Here is a 17,672-nt window from a genome sequence, read left to right on the forward strand (position 1 = left end):
TCTGCTATCAAGGAGTCTGGACTATTGTAAAGGCACCCCAAATCTGCCATCCTTTCCCTCTTCTTTCTCCTCTTCCTTGCTCTTCCATTCTCTCTCTCGCCCCCCCCCCCCCCCCCCCCCCCCCCCCCCCCTTTTTGTTTCTTCCTCTTATTCTTGGTCTCCACCTATAGTAGCCCCCACTCCTCTTTCTCTTTTTCAAATCAAGTGGTGGTTGGTATTGGCCAAATTGACCTTGGTATCATTCAATGCTGACTGGTTTTGGCTGATATTGGTGGGATGTCCCAGGCCAACAAAGGATCGGCGTCCCGCCTCCTATCCTGGTCCACTTTTCTTGTTGGAAAGGAATGGTACCAATGATACTGTCTTATTCCAGTGTGACTTTAAACCTTATATAAGGCCATTTTACTATTACCGTTATTGTTTTATGCCCATTGGAGATGATATAAAAGAAAAATTAAAAAAAGTGATCAACCCATCGATGGCCGTTAATCCTCTGATTCTCTTGAAGTTGTGGAATCTACTGCCAACTATTATATATGATGTAACATTTGCCATTATTCATTTTTTTTCTACTTGCAAGAATACATGGATATTGATGATCACCATAAATCGGGTTGATATTTATATATATTTAAAATATTTATATTATTATTTTAATCTTCAAAAGAAGTTGTATCTTTTTGTGTAAAAATATGTACAAAAGAAAAAAATGTTTTCATTATATTTGAATATAAATTTATGAATACATGCACATTAATATTATATACTATGCATTCAGAAAGAATATTCTCGCCACATGTTTCACTTGATAATGAGGAATTTACAGTAGCATATGAGAGGGGGAGAAGTTTATTAAGCATGCCTTGCAGACTGAGCACAAAACTAGCATGGTTTATCTGCGTACTACTTCAGCTTCTTATTCGGACTGGAAATATATGGGATACTTTAATCGTTGACTGAGTAATTTATAAGAAAATGAATATCTGCTCAACAATACCTCAATTTGATAAGTTAACATGCCTGTATGATAAAGAGGGACAGAAGAGTTATTTGATGTAAGGATGTACCGAAATAAAGATGTAATAGAATGGAAACAAGAAGGGAGAAAAAGAGCACCAGTCTGTTTACATAGCTCATGAAAGTTAAAATAGGCTCTAACTAGTAGGAAAGCAGCTTTTTCATGTTCCTCATGGATTTTTCTTTCCCATAAAACTTGGAAATCTCATTCCCATGGGAATGCTACTTTCTCATTTCTCTCCTTTGAAAACTCCAACCAAACAAGAGGCCGTTCTTCGTTTTTCTGTTGACCACACTTTTCCTCCTTTTACCGCGAACCAAATGAGTCCCAAACGACATGTATGTTCATCGTCTAAACTGGTTCTGTCTTGGATCCTAAGCAGCAGGGTCCATGGATCCCAACTAATTTAATGTTCAAACAACAGGCACAAGTCACTCTTTTCTCCATACAAAGCAAGCATATACTTGGCTAAGCCTTTTTTCTTCTTTCTAAAATGAACATGGTTCAGAATTCTGTGATCTACTAAGGGCTGCCGTCCACGTAAAAGCTTGGACTTTGTGATGTAAGGTGAACTGAACATGCAAGTCAGATGGTTTTTTTTTTTAAAAAGATTTGGCACAGAATATCCATTGTATTTCCATCTCCATATTTTTCTGTTTGTATGATATTCAGAATTTTGGCTCCGGGTGAGATAATCTAAGATAACATCCTCTGTCATTCTCAGTCTCTTTTGAAGTAAAGGCACTAGTGACCTCCACCAACTCAGTACACTTTGACTTCTGTTTAAGTTTGATTTAAATTCGCTTCCAATTGAATCTGAGGTTGAGAATATAAATCAATGGATCAAACTAAGTTGGTGTTAACTGAAAGCAATTGCTTCATTGCCTTAACATTTTTCAGCTATGACTTCTGAGAGGAATCGAAACCTGCCTCCAAAGAGCTATGAGAGTACTGAGAGGAATCAATGTCTGCCTTCTATGAGAGCAGTGATATGATATTATTGTGGTCATTTCTGAAGCTTTTCATCCAATCAATTACATTTCTCAGCCTCTAGTTAAAAACAAACAGGTTTCCTTTTGATGTTATTTTGTCTCTGTGTGAATCCTTGCTGTCATGGTTGTCAGCATTATCATTTGCTGGATCTGGGTTGTATTTTAGTTAGACAGCCTCATTGCTTGCATGATTCTAATTAAATAGTTGTAAGTACCAATCCTGGACCGGTACCTAGACCCGGCACTGGGTCAGGGCCAGGTACCAGCATGCTGCTTGATATCAAGCAGTGCCAGCTTATATTGACCTGTTTCAGTTTTGCATGGGTTGATGGAACTTGGTACTGCTTGATACTGAGCCAAAACGGGTTAACTCCCTTTCTTGCTTGCTTGCTTGCTTTTGAACTGATTGCGAAGGCCAAAGAGGTGTGAAGGGCTCATATTGGTACCTAAGCATGACTCGTATAATTTAAGTGACACAATGTGTTTTATTAATGATACTACCCTCTATTGTTATCAAGGATCATCATGAAATAAATACCAATGCATTTTAAGATGTCATATCAGCTAAAAAGACATTGCACAGCATACACAGACATATTTTGTTATATGAAATTATGTTGGAGCTTAGAATATTGTTTTAATACACGAAACAATTTGAACTAGACTATGAAGATGTTCAAAGCATCAAATTGGAAAAACAAACATAAAAGTCCCGTTCCACCCAAAAAGAAATGCATGGCAGTGCCATATAGCTGATGCCCAAGGAATGTCATGCCATGCTGACACTCTGGCATGTCTCGCATGTCAACACAGTGCCTGCCAGTCCTGTGCTACTGGCACAGAAGACCTTGGTTGTTAGTCATTGTGGTCATCCAGCATTTTGCTACCTTCCAAAATCTTATACCTTAGTGACATGAAACTATGCTAATGCAGTTCTTTTGACTTGTTACTATCTTGTGATCCTTTATTTTTGTTTTTGACTTGACATCTTTGATAATTTGATATGAGCATATGCTCCATATTTTCATCAAACCAGGTTGCCTCTTCGGATCCTTTGGCTGGAGTCGACAAAAAGCAAACAGATATACTGATGTACTGTACAGGTGGCATACGATGTGACATATACTCTACAATTCTTAGGTACCTGGTTAATCAGTTGCTTATTTTGCAATTGTCACCTTGCATTCATTTTGACAATAGCTATGCTAAATAATCTGCATTTTTATTGTCTTTTCATACTCATTCATGCTAGACAAAGGGGCTTCCAAAATTTGTATACCTTAAGTGGGGGTGTTTCCAATTATCTCAAGAGTGAAGGTCCTGTTACATGGCTGGGGAATTTGTTTGTTTTTGACTCCCCCCTTTCCTTACCCCCTTCTATATACAAGCCCGGTGCCACTGCCAATGGAAGACCACAAATATTATATGAAAGGAGTACATTTGCGAGATGTTATATATGTGGATCACAATTACCTGAACTTAGGCATCGAAATTGTGCGAATCTTGATTGCAATCGGCTATTTCTGTAAGTTTATATGACTATTTTTCATGTTTCTTCACAAAATTACATCAATTCAAAATATATAATAAAAAGCTGTTCTAAGTGAAGATTGGAACATTAAATTGGCTTTTATTGTTGTCTGCTGTCTGTTTTTAGGTCTTGTAGCTCGTGTGTGGAGGAGTTGAGAGGATGCTGCTGTTCCAACTGCACATGTGCTCCTAGGTTAAGACCTGTATTACCTGGGCACCAGAGATACCAGAAGTGGCATGTATATCGTGATGTGGAATTGCAAAAGTCATAACCTAACTCGATCTCCATTTCTTCTTTTCTTTATGTTGCCTTTGAAAACCATGTCATGCTCTTGAGAGTTGGTCCTTATTTTGATACATCTTGATGGGATTCAAATAGTGAGCATAGTAATATACAATTTATTATACCAAAGGCACCTATTATCATGTATCCTAGTAAGTCCTAAAATTATGAACCTGTCAGTGCAGTTGTTTTGGTCCCTAATCTTTTTAACTGTTCAGTTATTTGGTACTTGACCGTTTAACAAGTTAGTTGTTTTGAGTTTATTATTACTATTGTGCTGATTCATCTTATACCCTATCTTATATTGGAGTGTGGAAGGCAGCACTTTATTCTTGTGAAATCAGGGTCTTTCCAGCAATGCCTAGTGTGAGATATTTGCATTAACCATTTAGAATCTGGCATGAGGAATCCTGCCATATGGATTGGATGCTTGATCAATCCCATTGTAGGTTTTGTAGCTTGGTTGAACCCTTGGATAATGGCATTCTCATGTTTGTGGTTTTCTATAGAGAAACAGATCTTTTTGAGAGGTTTGAGAAAGAAAATGTTGACCAGTGATCCTGGATCAATGAAGATCCTTTTTGAGTAAGTACTCTTGATGAATCTTTTCATGTAGAGGGACTGCAGCTTGGTAGGTGCTACGAAGTTTTCGTCAGCAAAATTTTTATTATTCACTTGATCTTGACTTGGTGTGTAAGATGCACTTCAACCATTTACAAATCATAAATGTCCAGGTGAAGTTCATCTTGTGTCATGATCAGCTTTCAGGAGTAGATGTATGCATTCGATGCCCAGTTTATACAGTGGACAGACATGTAATTAACATTTGCATAGGTTATAGAAGGTTGATGTCAGACTGAAAAAGGTAATTATAAAAATGTGTTTCATCTTTTGTGAATGCCTTTCAAATTTTGTGAATTTCTTCGTAGTAGGGGATTAACATTTTAGTTGTCATTGCTCGGCAAATGTGTGATAACGAATTTAGGGAAAACTTCCATTTGGTGCACTAATTTGAAAAACTGCTATTGTATTTAAATCTTGTGTCAGGAACTGATCTATCGTGGATTAAGTTGGAAGGTAGAGTTTGGCCACCTTAGAAGTATGTTCCATATTTCCTCCTAAAAATTTCTCTCCTACCAATGAAATCTATTGCATTAATGGGGTCCAAGAAATGTGTTCCATTATTACCACTGATTGCCGAAGTGATTGCTAAGAATATTACTTTATTCCATCAAATTTATGCAAACATTAGTGAATCGTTCAATGATGTTACACTATTCTCTCCTATAAATAGCTTTTGTAATACTAAACTCAATTCAATTGGTATTGCTCTTTTAGGGAAAAAAAATCATATTAATTCTTATCCTTTTACACTCTTTTGCCTTCCATCTTAGACAATAAGTTGTAGATGCTACTGATATTTAATTTTAAAATATTTCAAACAAGTGTTCCTAATTTTTGGTTGGAAAAGTTCAACCATTAAAGCCTTTATACTTTAATTGTTTTTAAAACATTTAGTCTCATATTACAAGAAGTATTGCAAGTAAGGTTGCATTTATTGCTTTTTCCCAACTAGTGGACTCCATAGGCCTTCGGGCCCTTTACCATACACGCATGCGTGCTCTCGACTTAGGCGGCTATGGCTTGCTGTGATCATGTGGATTGTATTTAAGGTTTAAGGTTGAGGGTTCAGGAAAACTTAATCTCGAAATTATTATTTTTCTATTATTATTTCACAAAGCTTTGAAACATAATTTTAAGTCAATTTATTATTTGATTTTCTATTTATTATGAATTACCTCAAGCTATGAATTTTTGGTATGACGAGAGGCTAATGTGGTTTTAGGGATGACACTAATCAAGTCTCCTGAACTTTCTCATTCCATTGGAAAGATGCCCAGGAAATTCAAATATTATGACTAAAAAAATTGTCTGCTTTTGTTCCTTGTATACATTTAAAGATAAATCTTAGTGAACTTGTATCACAACTCAAATACTTTTAAGATCATTAAATCCCTTCTCTATGTAGGAAACAGAATATACTGTAGCAAGATCAATTAAATATACCAATAACCATAATCAATCTCATTGGATTACTTTAGACAGGGACTTTACATGTCATAAAGGTCTTAATTACTCTTTTTCTTACACTAGAAACCTTGAAGCTGCTAAGTGTTATAGTAATGCAAATTTGGTTACTGATTATCTCGATATCAAATCTACTACTATATATCTTTTCCTTCTCCATGGGGGTCTTCTAAGAAAACAATTCTCTCTCATAGCACAATAGAGGCTCAAGTAGTTTATTTGGATATGGTTGGAGCTAAGGTAGTGCGAATCAATAATCTCTTACTATAACCTTCTCTCGTTGCAAATTCAGTTCTTCTATATCAATCCATTGCAATAGCAGAGCTATAATTAAGTTAATAAGCCAAAACAGTTCAAATAAAAAGATGACGCAACACATACATTGAGGCATAAGTCTATGAGATAGTTATATCATTAGAGTTTGTGCAAGTCACATAAAAACTAGGCAGACTAAGCAACAAAAGGTCTAGCTTCTAGAATCAAGTGGGATGGGCCCAAAGCCCATTAAGTGGTTCCCTAGTGGATATCCAACTTCTATTTTGGAGCCCAATGAGTTTCAATGTAGAAAGAACATAGGCGATTAAATGATCGAGTAGAGCACTATCTTGTATGTATTTTGAGCTAATCCTATCAACTCGCATGAAAATAAAGTTACTAGTACAAGTCCTATAAAAACCTTAGTCTACTTTGAGATCCAATTGATCTATACTACATTTGTGACTTGTTGAAATCAAAGTAAAAAAAAAGGACCTAGTTCAAGGCCTAGTCCACTAGTGCTCATTCAGACTGATACAGTAAATATTAAGCAAGGTCTAAATCCAAGCGACACTTCACCTATTGCATAATATATTTATCCAAAAGAGTTTATCTCTCCTAAGTTTTAAAGTTTTAATGCTTAAACTTTTATATGAAAATGTTATATGATATTTTGTCAATAATTTTTCTTATTTTGGTTGGAAAATTTTGATTATGAAAGTCATCATTGTTGTCCTTCAAAATTTTTAGTCCCATATTGGTGGCATTAATGTAAATGATGGTGCTTCCCCAACTAGAAGACTCTAGCTGGAATCGTGGGCTTTTAGGCTTTTTACCATACACTCATGCATGCACCCGGCCCATTTCGGCTCGGCCAACCAAGCCATGTTATTTGTTGCATGTTCTTATTTCACGCCTAACCATAAGAGTTATTGGGCCATGTAAACAACCTATTGTTGGCAAATTTTTACTTCAAGCCTAACCATGGGAGCTATTGGGTGTTATTTGCATAATTTAACAAAGGTTTATTTGAAGCAAACTATAAGAGTTATTGGGCGTTATTAGGCTAGCCTCGAAGAGCCTTTATTGCCTGAGCCAGCTAAGAACAACCCACAATAACCATATGCAGACATAGCCCTTAGCATTTATTGGAGCCTTAATGGACTTCCATAGAGACTAACCATTGGAGCCTTGGTGGGAGCTTTTATAAATAGAGGAGAAATTATTAAATAGACCAGATCAAGTGAACCAATCCAATAGTCACTCGCCACATTATCTACACCTCCTTTTTTTTTCTTTTCCATTTAAACTATTCAAGATCAAAGCAACAGTAATAATTCATCCCATTATCTAGGAGAAATTATTAGATGAAGCAGGTCAGTGGACTGGCCACGTTACATTCCCCCCGCGCCCCCACCTTTTTTTTATTTAAACTATTCAAGAAAATACTAGGGTGAGAATTTATCCCATTATCCACAAGAAATTATTAGATGAACTAAGTCAATGGACTAGTCCAATTGTCGCTCGCCATATTACCCTCCCTTTCTTTAAAGTATTCAAGATCAAAACAATGGTGAGAGTTCATCATGTTATCCACCGTACTCATGCCATGGGATTTGGATTGGTCCACTGGACTTGTTTCATTTAATAATTTCTCATAAATAGAGGGCAAGTCCGGTCATATTTTGAGCCATCTACACCCATCTCCAATACTTTCTTCTTTGTTCTTTCTCCCACTTCTATTTGATTATTTCCAACTCATCCCTCCTCAATTTTCTTCCATCTTTTTCTCATCATTTTGCTATTTTCAGAAGTTGATTTTCTAGGTAGTTGAATGAGTCGATCAAGTTCCTATTTTTCACATACTCATGTTGTGCCAGAAGAAGCCAGGCAAAATAGAGGATCTATTGCATCTTGAAACTTTAGCACCGTCCATCTTACATGAGAGAGGCAAAAATATTGTAGGATAGTTCATATATAGCAACCTCTAAAGCATGCACTCCTATTTATACTTTTGCTTCTGTAAATTATTTTTCAAGCATTATTTCACAAACTTTAAGAACATGCAAGTCATTATTTTCTGAATTTTCTGTTTTATTATGAATGATCTCAAATGGTAATAAGCTTGGTCATGAAGAACATAAGCTTGGTATTTACCAATCTATTGATTTGTCTCATTTTGTTTCGTTTCCTAATAAAGGAATCCAAACATTGTTACGGAATATCCTGTCCTAGAACTTTATCAATATCTAGCCTAATTTTTATGAATATCCTTCTTTCATTTGTTTTATTTGTTCCATTCCTTTTTTGCTATATCCTGGCTCACAATCTGATCACAAATATTAGATCAGCTTACTTCCTAGACTTGACATTCATTCCCTTATTCTTGTTTTTAGTTATGTCTAACTATTTCTTACTACGTTTCTTCTTCTTCCTCCTTTTTTTAGGTAGTATGGATGAATCATATAAATCTAGTATGAATACAATTTATAAAGTTAGAAAATAAAATATTCCGAAACCAAGGTGAGATGGAAGACAAATTAGTCCACAGGACCTTGCTCGAATATTGGGCTTTGTAAGAAGCAACTCAGTCAGCTGCCCCATTAGCTTCTCTATAGATATGCTTGGCCACTAGAGACACACTCATTGGAGCTTCTTCAGATGTCATATAAGAGCGGGTGGGCACCAACCGACTTTGCTTGTCCGCGCCTCACAAGAATGATACCAACCCAAGCCGCCCTCAGCTCCACTCTAGGTATAGATGTCTCAAAGATTGGCATACCACCTTTCTTTTTTGTAAATTGTTACATGATACGAACTTCCTTTTACCTTTGTGAATTCTTTGTTCTTTGTTCCAGTGGTACCTTAAGTACAATTCTTCTGATGGCGAATGCATTGGCTAAAATGCCTTGTGAAGATATGTTGCCGAGGAGAGAGGTATTGTAGATTCTTAACAAAGAAATCGTGATTTATGCAGTGAGCAACTTGGGACAAGTGGACCTTGTTCTCTTGCATTGTCAATTTGCCAATTCAGTTTGGAGTTCTCTGAGTTCAGATAGGCTTTAACTTACGTCCAAACAATATTGTTTGCTTCTTAAAGCCTATTGCTTGCATCTTAAGGTCTCTATATTGATACTAAAATGACTGAATAGCAAAGAGCTTGGACTTTATAAACAGGTTGGCTGATATAGTGTGTACAGTTCCAAGGCTACTTAGGGAGCTAAGGAGAATGAGACCTTCACAATGACAGCGATAGCAGGAGTCTTCATGACTCCACTTTTTCAACAATTCGGTTGTTTGGTTATCCTCTCCCTTTGGAGTTTTGAAGGTTGTTTGGTTATCCTCTCCCAATACCAGGGATTTGAACCATGAACAGCCTCTTAGGATAAGTCCTTAGGGAAGAGGTGCCAACCAACTGTGTGTGTGTGAGAGAGAGAGAGAGTGGGGGAGAGAGAGAGAGCAACAACATGTGGAAAAATATATTCATTGAAAATTTACTTGCGAAAAATACTTCAATCTAAACATTCCTTTAGAAGGACGACCATGACAATTTGACAAGTTTGAAAACTGCAATCCAAAGATACTAAACAACTAGGCAGCATGTAAGTAGTCATTCTTGAAAAGCCGGTATTTGAAGAAGCTCTTCAATTTCGGCTTTCTTATTTCGAACTCTAAGACTAGTTCCTCAACAAGTTGCTTGAACTACTAGACTCTTGGAGCTGGTGTTACTGCCATTGCATTTGCCCAGCAAATTCTCTCCAATCTGAATGGAACAAGACTCTTTCCCAACACATTCCTGAAAGAAAATTACCTTGGAATGTTAGGATTAAATTAGACAGAATCAAAGCATAAAAATACTATACTTTCCATATTACCTCTGATATTAGAGAATACACTACATCAGACTCGCAGCCACCTCTCTCATAGCCTCCACAAGTGCCTTTGGGGTCACCAAAGCTAGCAAAGTCTATATTTGAGATTGTGAGACCACCTTGGCACGACAACTTTAATGTCTTCCCTTGGTCTGCACTTGAACAAGCAGTGCCAACAGTGACAGTTTGGAAATTCACCTGTACCGGATCACCACCAGCTTCCTCAAATAAGACCAATGTGTTTGGCTCTCCAGGCTTCAGGAATGAACGTGGAACATGATACCTGCAAAATTTATGAACAAAAGATCTATAACAAATGATCTAGTTGTCAGTATTTGATGGATATAAGTGATAGAAGAAGCCAGTTACCATCTTTGAGATGGCTCTCCACAACCAGTTTGACATTTTTCTGCTTTGTATGCTCCTCGATAATCACATCCATTGCAGCCATCAGCTGAAGCAGTGTAATTTGGCCAGAAACGTCCAATGTTATTGCCATTAACCCAAGCTGCTCCTTTCCCCATGCCAACCAAGTCCACAACCACAGGATCCAAGCCGAGGGGAGTTTCGAACGTGGTCTTGATAAGATAAAAACCAGAAGTGATCAAATATTTCTTGTTATCTCATCTTAATTGTGTTTAGAATTTCTTTCTGTTTGCATTGCTACTTCATAATTTATCTTACTTTATAATTAGAAATCATCATCATCATCTTAATCTTCTTTCGATAGAGAGGAGATTTCTATTATAAATCAAAATCGTAAGTGAAGAGGAAAAGGGAGTACCTTATACCAAGTGAAGGGTCTCTGAGTAGGAATCATGCCGGAATACCATTTACGGTCTGGGTTATCAAGGTAGACTTTAGTTTTCTCACCATCCAGACCAATCTGAGAAACACCAACAATGATTAAAAGATCAAAAGTTACCGAAATAACTGAAATAGTTAACTCGTTAGTGCATAATTTTTACTTTGTAAGACCATTCATTAGTTGATAGATCTATTGTGATATTTCCACCAATCAATTGAACAGGTCCACCAACAATTCCGGCTGGGTCTAGCTCATAACGTGCACCATAATTCTGTCAGCAGTTCAAGAATAATTATAAAAGATTAGCTAACTAAGAATTGCATTTTTACTGAAGAACATAATATAAATATTGACTTAGCAAGTCACAGTTCAGAAAGGAATTATTAACACCTTTAGTCCAACAGTTACACTAAGCAGAGAAATGTGATTCTTTCCAGCTTTAAAATTCGCTGTCTGCTCCAATACAAATACCCAGTTTCCATTTGGACCATACTGCGATCCTATTAAACAAGATAACTTGAAGAAGATTAATGATATGATCTGATAAAATTGTCAGACAGCTAAATGAATCCATCCTGATTACTTTCTGCTCTTCAGATTATAGCTCTATGAAATAATGGTAAGAGAGATATAACCTGACATTACCTACAAGCTGCCCATTTACAAAGGCATGGAGGACATGGCCTGTTGTGTTTACACGAAGTGTCATCTGTTGCTGGTGACTGATATCCACACTGCATCAATGTTATTGTTAAATTTAGCTGCTTCTTTCCTAAGAACATAATGAGCTACAAAATCGTTTTGTTTAAGTATCTACCTTGTCATGTACCATAAGTAGTCACTCTCATCAAAAGCGGTGGTTATCTGATCTGAGAGCTTATTCTCTGTGAAGTTACCCCCGAGACCACTGACGGAGGATCCCAAAATCTCTGGCCTCCATGACCACTTCAGATCAGAAGCCTCATCCACTGCCTTGTTGGGCTTCTTCACCATGATAGAAGTCTGGGTTGTAACCTATACAGCAGTGAAGGGAAAAGGTAGCATTAGCTTGGAGTGTTACAAGTTGCAAAATTTGGAAGTTCACAGAAATGCAAACCAAGAAAACTTATACCTTGGCAGTGTTGTACACTTCTTGCTTACAGTCTGGTAGAATACTGACAGACCAAGCCGGCAAGAAATATTTGGCTCCTTGATATGCCAAAGTAGCATCAGAAGATTGGTTTGCGTTGCTCAAGAAGCAGCCAGAGAGAGTCTCATTATATGAGAATTTAGTTGCCTACAACCAAACTTCCATGAGGTAATGGTGCAGTCTTATCGAACTTATATCAAGGGAAAAGTTTATGGAATAACTGAAGATATCATACCGCTACACCATTGCCAAAGTCAGTGTTATTCACATCTCCATAAGTGAGAGCCTTCTCCATCAACTTTAGGGCAGCATGGAGCTCCTTCAAATGTCCCCACTTGGGTTGCCTAATGTTTCCTACGGAAGTATCACAAAACTTTCTTAAGTTTATATATATATAATGAAAGATCTAAAGTTTTTTAAGTAGTATTTGTATAGATTATTTTGTATTAGAACAATGATATATTCAATAAACATGATTTTAATACCATATTCATCAAGTGGAGCATCATAATCGTAGGAGGTTGTGATGTATGGACCCCCCGGTGTGCGACCAAAGTTGGTTCCTCCATGATACTAGCAAAAAATAATTGTGTTAGGTACACTCTTAATTTGCCTCTTAATGGCACAAATCCTAGGAAGGCAAACCATGTAGTAGTTCTGAAGTGTTCCATTGGCTTGGAAGAAACGAGCCACTGCAAAAGCTAAATCTTCAGCAGGCCTATGTGGGTCTGGCTTTCCCCAAGCTTTGAACCTAAATTCATAAACTCGATGCATCAACATTATGAAAACTAGATGGATGCAATTACAGACATGTCTGATTTTGGAGAAGAATGAAGGAAATAGAGGCATTACCAGCCAAGCCAATTTTCTGTCCATATTTTTGGACTGTTTGGATTATTGGGCGTAAAATTATCGCAGTAGTAACCATTGCAAGTGTTGATCTAGGTAAAAAGAAATGAAATTTACCTTCATTAGAATATAATCAATTTGGTTATCTGACAGGCATTAAGAGGGAAAGATCAGTATTATGTACCATTGGTTGGGGAGCATCTGATTGCTGACACATGATCCATGGTAAACCAACATTGAGAGATTCCGCAAAATTTGCACACCATTGAATGTATTCTTTTCCAGCATCACCAAAAGGTCCCATAATGTTTCCATACTCATTCTCAATCTATTGCAGTTGTATTATATAGAAGAAATTTCAGCATCATAGATGAATAAACATCAATATTCTTAAGATCTTGATATAAAAATAAAAAAGAAAGAGAAAAATACCTGAGCTAGGATGATAGGTCCTCCTTGTGGAGCAAATAACCTTTCTTGTTTCAGCATATCTGCTATTAAAGTAGTGAAGTTGGCCATTTCATCCTATAAAATATGATTAGAAAAAGAGTATATAAAATCAATGCAGTTACATATCCACAATAAAACCAATTAATCAATGATTTTAAGACAATAATTCAAAATATTCACCTTCCATTGCTGGTTGTTGGTTCTAAATTCCATCCCTGGGATTTTGCGCAACCAGGCAGGGACTCCACTAAAAACATTCAAGCCATAGTTTCACTCAGAGTTAAGAACTATGATTATATTATTTTATTGGCAGTATTTTCATCTCAGTCCTATATAAAAAATTCATGATTTTAGGAATTTCGAATTTTAAATTTCGAGTTTTGAATGTATACTTATAGTAATAGAAAGAAATAAGACTTAGATCCCTAGAATCAATCCTAAATTTATACTATTCGAAATTCAAAATTTCTAAAACCATTAATAGAAATAAGAAATAGATCCCTAGAGAATCAATCCTAAATTTATGCTATTCAAAATTTAAAATTTCTGAAACCATTAATCCTTGATATGGGGCTAAAATAAAAATACTGCCAATAATTTCCATCCATATACCAAAAATTAAATTGTAAATTACCCATAGTCCCATTCAGCACAAACATAAGGGCCGAACCGTACAATTGCGTACAATCCAGCATTTTGAATTTCCTTAAAGAATCTAATCACATCATAATTGCCTTCAAAATAATACTGAAAACAAAAGAAAAGCATCATGATGTTAGAACATATATATTTATCTACCAACATAATATGCATCTATATGCATAAAAATCATCATTTTTGGTGGAAAATCACAACCTCACGACGCCGAGGCTCATGGCCATTCCAAAAAATATAAGTCTCAATAGCATCAAGGCCACCTTCCTTTGCTTTTCGAAGCAAGTCAGGCCACATCTGCACAAGGAGCAAATAACTAAGTAGTTACATAAACTTTCGACAAATAGTTGAAGCAGAAACAAATGGTTACATGAAACAAAATAACCTTTATACTCTCAAAAAAAAAAGAAGATTTTTTATGCTGCAAAGGAATTATAAGCATCTAAGTTACCTCAGGAGTGCTGCGTGGGTAGTGAATTGCACCAGAGATGATGATGCGGCGTTCACCATTGATCTTTATTGCTCTTCCGTCATGGGAGACGTCTGTGGAGCGCGCGAGGCAGCAAAGAGAAACAAGCACTAGTGCTACCAACCAGCTTCTCTTGGAGCACTCCATCCTTCTCCTTCTTCTTCTCTCACCGCAGGGAATACCACGTCTGGCGAGAGTCCAAGGCGAGACTCCTAGGAGGCCTGGGACGCCATATTTATAGGAAGAATTAGATAAGATTTGTTATGAGTTTGAGTCCTATTGCGGTTGGGATTAGTCCTATTGCTGTTGGGATGCTGAAGAATAATATCTGGTTTAAAATTCTGTTGTATCTTGGATCGCAATTCAAACTTACTGAACCGCGTTTTTCTCCACCCACTCTCAAAGCCCAATGTTGTTGGATTTTTTTTTTTTAACAATATTTTTGTATCCTGGGGTTGGATTTTTTTTTTTTTAACAATATTTTTGTATCCTGGGGTTGGATTTAGTTCGTATGATGTAACAAAAGATCTGTTGGACTTGGATATGGTGCGTGATAACAGTAACGAAGTTGATTTGGGTTTAGCAGTGGACTTGACTGAACCTGGGTTGGTTTAGCTTTCACAACTTAGTCAATTAAAAATGGGTGGGTCTCGTCCTGTAGATTTTAAAGTCTTGCTAGGTTCAATAGCCTATTTTCACTTTACTCTTTTTACTAAGATGCGGGTCCAAAAAATAAAACAAAAATAATAAGGGATTTCTAGGAGTTCGAACATTGAAGTTTTAGGGGATGGAAACAAGACATCCATAGCAATTAATATTTTACCACAACTACCTATTATACATATACATATATATACATACATACTGTTGCTGGAAATTTGACCCGAGGGCGGCCGTCGGCTGAGAGGATGGAGCTCCGGCGAAAACTGGCAGGCGGCGTCCTCCGTAGGGCCTGCAAAAAGCCGGTGGCCGGAGTTTCCGGCGTCGGCCCTCCGATGCCTAAGTTAGAGGGGGCAAAAGTATAGGGGGAAAATGTATATCCAGAATTTCAGCGTTCAGCCCCCTCTAAGGTGGGAGGATTCCCCTTTTATAAAGAGGTACTGAATTACCTATGATATGACGGGGCGGAGTTACCGTATGATTGAGCATGTCGTATTAACTAATGCGGGATTGTGTGAATTAATGCCTTGCCGTAGGAGATTAGGCCGGGGCCAAGGAGCTGTCATGGCTGATCAGACGCAACCGAGTGGATTTGCCATGGAGGGCTTGAGATCCGTAGATAGCAGGAGCCATGCGTATTAATTGTTGAGTAAGCCGGAGGTCTGCAGAGTCCATGCTCATTAATTGTTAGCGGCGGTGGCAGGGGATGGTCTCTGGTCGAGCTGCAGAAGGATGTGACCGCGGCAGGTGGATGGTGAGGTCAGGCTTCCGAGGTCGAGAGCTCTCAGGTCGGGTGCCTGGTCGGGCGCCAGGTCGGGCGTTTGAGGTCGGGCGTCAGGTCGGGCATTCAAGGTCGGGCGCCTCTGATCACGTGCTGGTGACGTACTCACGTGCTTTGGGGGGACTTGTATTTCCCCCAACACTACCCCCCCGACTTTCGAGTTCGAGCTGCTCGCGAACTCGGACGTGGGAAGTAGTGGCTTTCATTGCAGTGGTGGGGGTCAGGGAGATTTAAATTATGCCGGCGCTCCGCGCGCTTTGGGGGCGCTTTTAATGAGAGGAGAGGGGGCAACGCCCTTTCGTCCTTCAAGGTTGCCTCGTGTAGTGGGCTCATGATGGGGCTCCGGGATCCGACGGGACACCGCCTCGATTCCGTATTCGAGGCACCAGTTTAGAATGAATGCGCTGCTTCAGCTTTCGGGGCCGACATGTGGCGCAATCTGGATGGAAGGCGGGATCCAGCCCTGCCGATCTGGGCCATCGGGAGGGTCTATATAAACTCCTTAATCAGGCCCTAAAAAGGTCTCGCTTGGCTGCTCCCCTCTCTTTCGCCGCTTCCATTATCCTGTTCTCCTTTCCCAGTCGTGACAGAGCCTCCCCGGCGGTGCCCCAGGGCGATTTCCGGTGATCCCCCTCGTAGGTCACCTCCCCACATTAGTTAGAGGGTTTTCTTTTTTCTTCTTTCGTTTTTCTTCCTTCTAAAATGGGTTTTGGTCCAAGTGAGGTCGGGTCGAGTTTGTCGGGGGAGGAACTAGAGCTGGTCCGCACCCGGTTCTTTTTCCGGCCCGGGTTTCACCTCGAAACTACGGGGCTGGAGGACAGGGTGACGCGACCACCTCCAGGTCGGATCGGAGTGCATGTCGAGATACTCTGGGCCGGCCTGTGGTTCCCCCTCCATGAGTTCGTGAACGACTTGCTGGTTGAGTACCAACTCGTCCCAGCACAGCTCGCTCCGAACTCGTGGAGGACCATTGTCGGGTTTTTGTCCCTTTGTCTTGCGCATGGGATCCCGACTTCGATGAGCGTCTTCCACCGGTGTTTCTTATTGAAGACGAACCCGGCGGACGGAGAGTGGCTATACTTCACCTTTCGGGGCGGTATGTCACTTTTCCGAGGTGCCCCTTCCTCTATCCATGAGTGGAAGGGGAAATTTTTTTTTCTTGCATCCGAGGTGTCGTGGGGATTCAACCCGAGGTGGGGGCATCCCCGGCTAAAGGCCCTCAACAGGCTCTCCGAGCTCATGGCGGACGAGCAAAGGGTTCTCGACGCTCTGCGGGGTCTTGGGAAGGACATCAACCCGACCGACCTCCTAAAAGAGGAGGCCTTGGTGAACGTTGGCCTGAGCTCGGCGCGCCCCGAGGGTAAGAGCGGTCGTATTGCTTTGTTTTCTTTCTTATTTGTTTCTTTCTTTCCTTACTTAGAGTTTTTCTCCTTTTCTTTATTTCAGATATTCCCCACATGCCGACCAGCAACACATCTCTCTTCTCCCTTCTGAAGAGGAGGGCTGCCGAGGCCGGCGGGGCTGTTCCCGAGCTTCGAAAGAAGGCCAGGCCGGCTGCCGCTTCCGCCCCTGCCGAGGTGAGGGGCCCGGGGGCCGGAGCGTCGGGGTCTACCCGGGAGAGGGCCCCAGCCACCGAGCGTGCAAGCTCGGGTTCTGGAGGAGCGTCGGACTCGGCGCCTTTGACCAGCCCCGCCCCTATCTCTTAATGGGCAAGCCGGCCAATTGTCCGTCTACGGCGCTCGGTGCCCGAGCCGAGCAGGGGCCCCGGGGTCCCGAGTACGTCCCGCCCTGTCGCCATGAGTCTGGGCGGGCCCAATTCTTCGGGGGCTGGAGG

General features: G+C 39.5%; 2 protein-coding genes across 5 annotated transcripts in view; one reads left to right on the plus strand and one right to left on the minus strand.

Moving 5' to 3' along the window:
- LOC103722999 (Rhodanese/Cell cycle control phosphatase superfamily protein) overlaps window positions 1–4,092 on the plus strand; it is a 42,592-nt gene extending 38,500 nt beyond the window's left edge. For all 4 annotated transcript variants that reach the window (XM_008813771.6, XM_008813773.6, XM_089929485.1 and 1 more), the window contains 3 exons: window positions 3,047–3,150; window positions 3,263–3,535; window positions 3,668–4,092. In XM_008813771.6, the coding sequence (XP_008811993.3) occupies window positions 3,047–3,150; window positions 3,263–3,535; window positions 3,668–3,812 (522 nt within the window). In that variant the 3' untranslated portion in view covers window positions 3,813–4,092. The remainder of the gene's footprint in view (window positions 1–3,046; window positions 3,151–3,262; window positions 3,536–3,667) is intronic.
- Window positions 4,093–9,636: 5,544 nt separating this feature from the next.
- LOC103723000 (beta-galactosidase 1-like) lies at window positions 9,637–14,601 on the minus strand. The gene is made up of 19 exons (XM_008813774.4): window positions 14,380–14,601; window positions 14,130–14,225; window positions 13,909–14,021; window positions 13,455–13,521; window positions 13,257–13,349; window positions 13,009–13,152; window positions 12,828–12,916; window positions 12,621–12,726; window positions 12,461–12,548; window positions 12,211–12,329; window positions 11,958–12,122; window positions 11,664–11,860; window positions 11,492–11,580; window positions 11,237–11,346; window positions 11,007–11,117; window positions 10,823–10,924; window positions 10,408–10,616; window positions 10,042–10,321; window positions 9,637–9,962 (listed from the first exon to the last, which is right to left on the minus strand). Exons 1-19 carry the CDS (start codon window positions 14,542–14,544, stop codon window positions 9,852–9,854), a joined length of 2,454 nt encoding a protein of 817 aa, XP_008811996.3. The 5' UTR covers window positions 14,545–14,601; the 3' UTR covers window positions 9,637–9,851.
- Between the last annotated feature and the right edge of the window lie 3,071 nt (window positions 14,602–17,672).

This window comes from Phoenix dactylifera, chromosome 3 (assembly GCF_051530095.1).
Source record: "Phoenix dactylifera cultivar Ajwa chromosome 3, Ajwa_hap1_PhDact_Kaust_v1.1, whole genome shotgun sequence".
Lineage (NCBI taxonomy): Eukaryota > Viridiplantae > Streptophyta > Magnoliopsida > Arecales > Arecaceae > Phoenix > Phoenix dactylifera.

Excerpts from the sequence above, each read along its gene's own strand:
- LOC103723000 (XM_008813774.4), bottom strand. The coding sequence starts at position 14,544 with ATGGAGTGCTCCAAGAGAAGCTGGTTGGTAGCACTAGTGCTTGTTTCT. Across the intron at positions 13,350-13,454 it reads CCAACAACCAGCAATGGAAG|GATGAAATGGCCAACTTCAC; the intron begins GTGAATATTTTG and ends CATATTTTATAG. Across the intron at positions 13,153-13,256 it reads GACCTATCATCCTAGCTCAG|ATTGAGAATGAGTATGGAAA; the intron begins GTATTTTTCTCT and ends CAACTGCAATAG.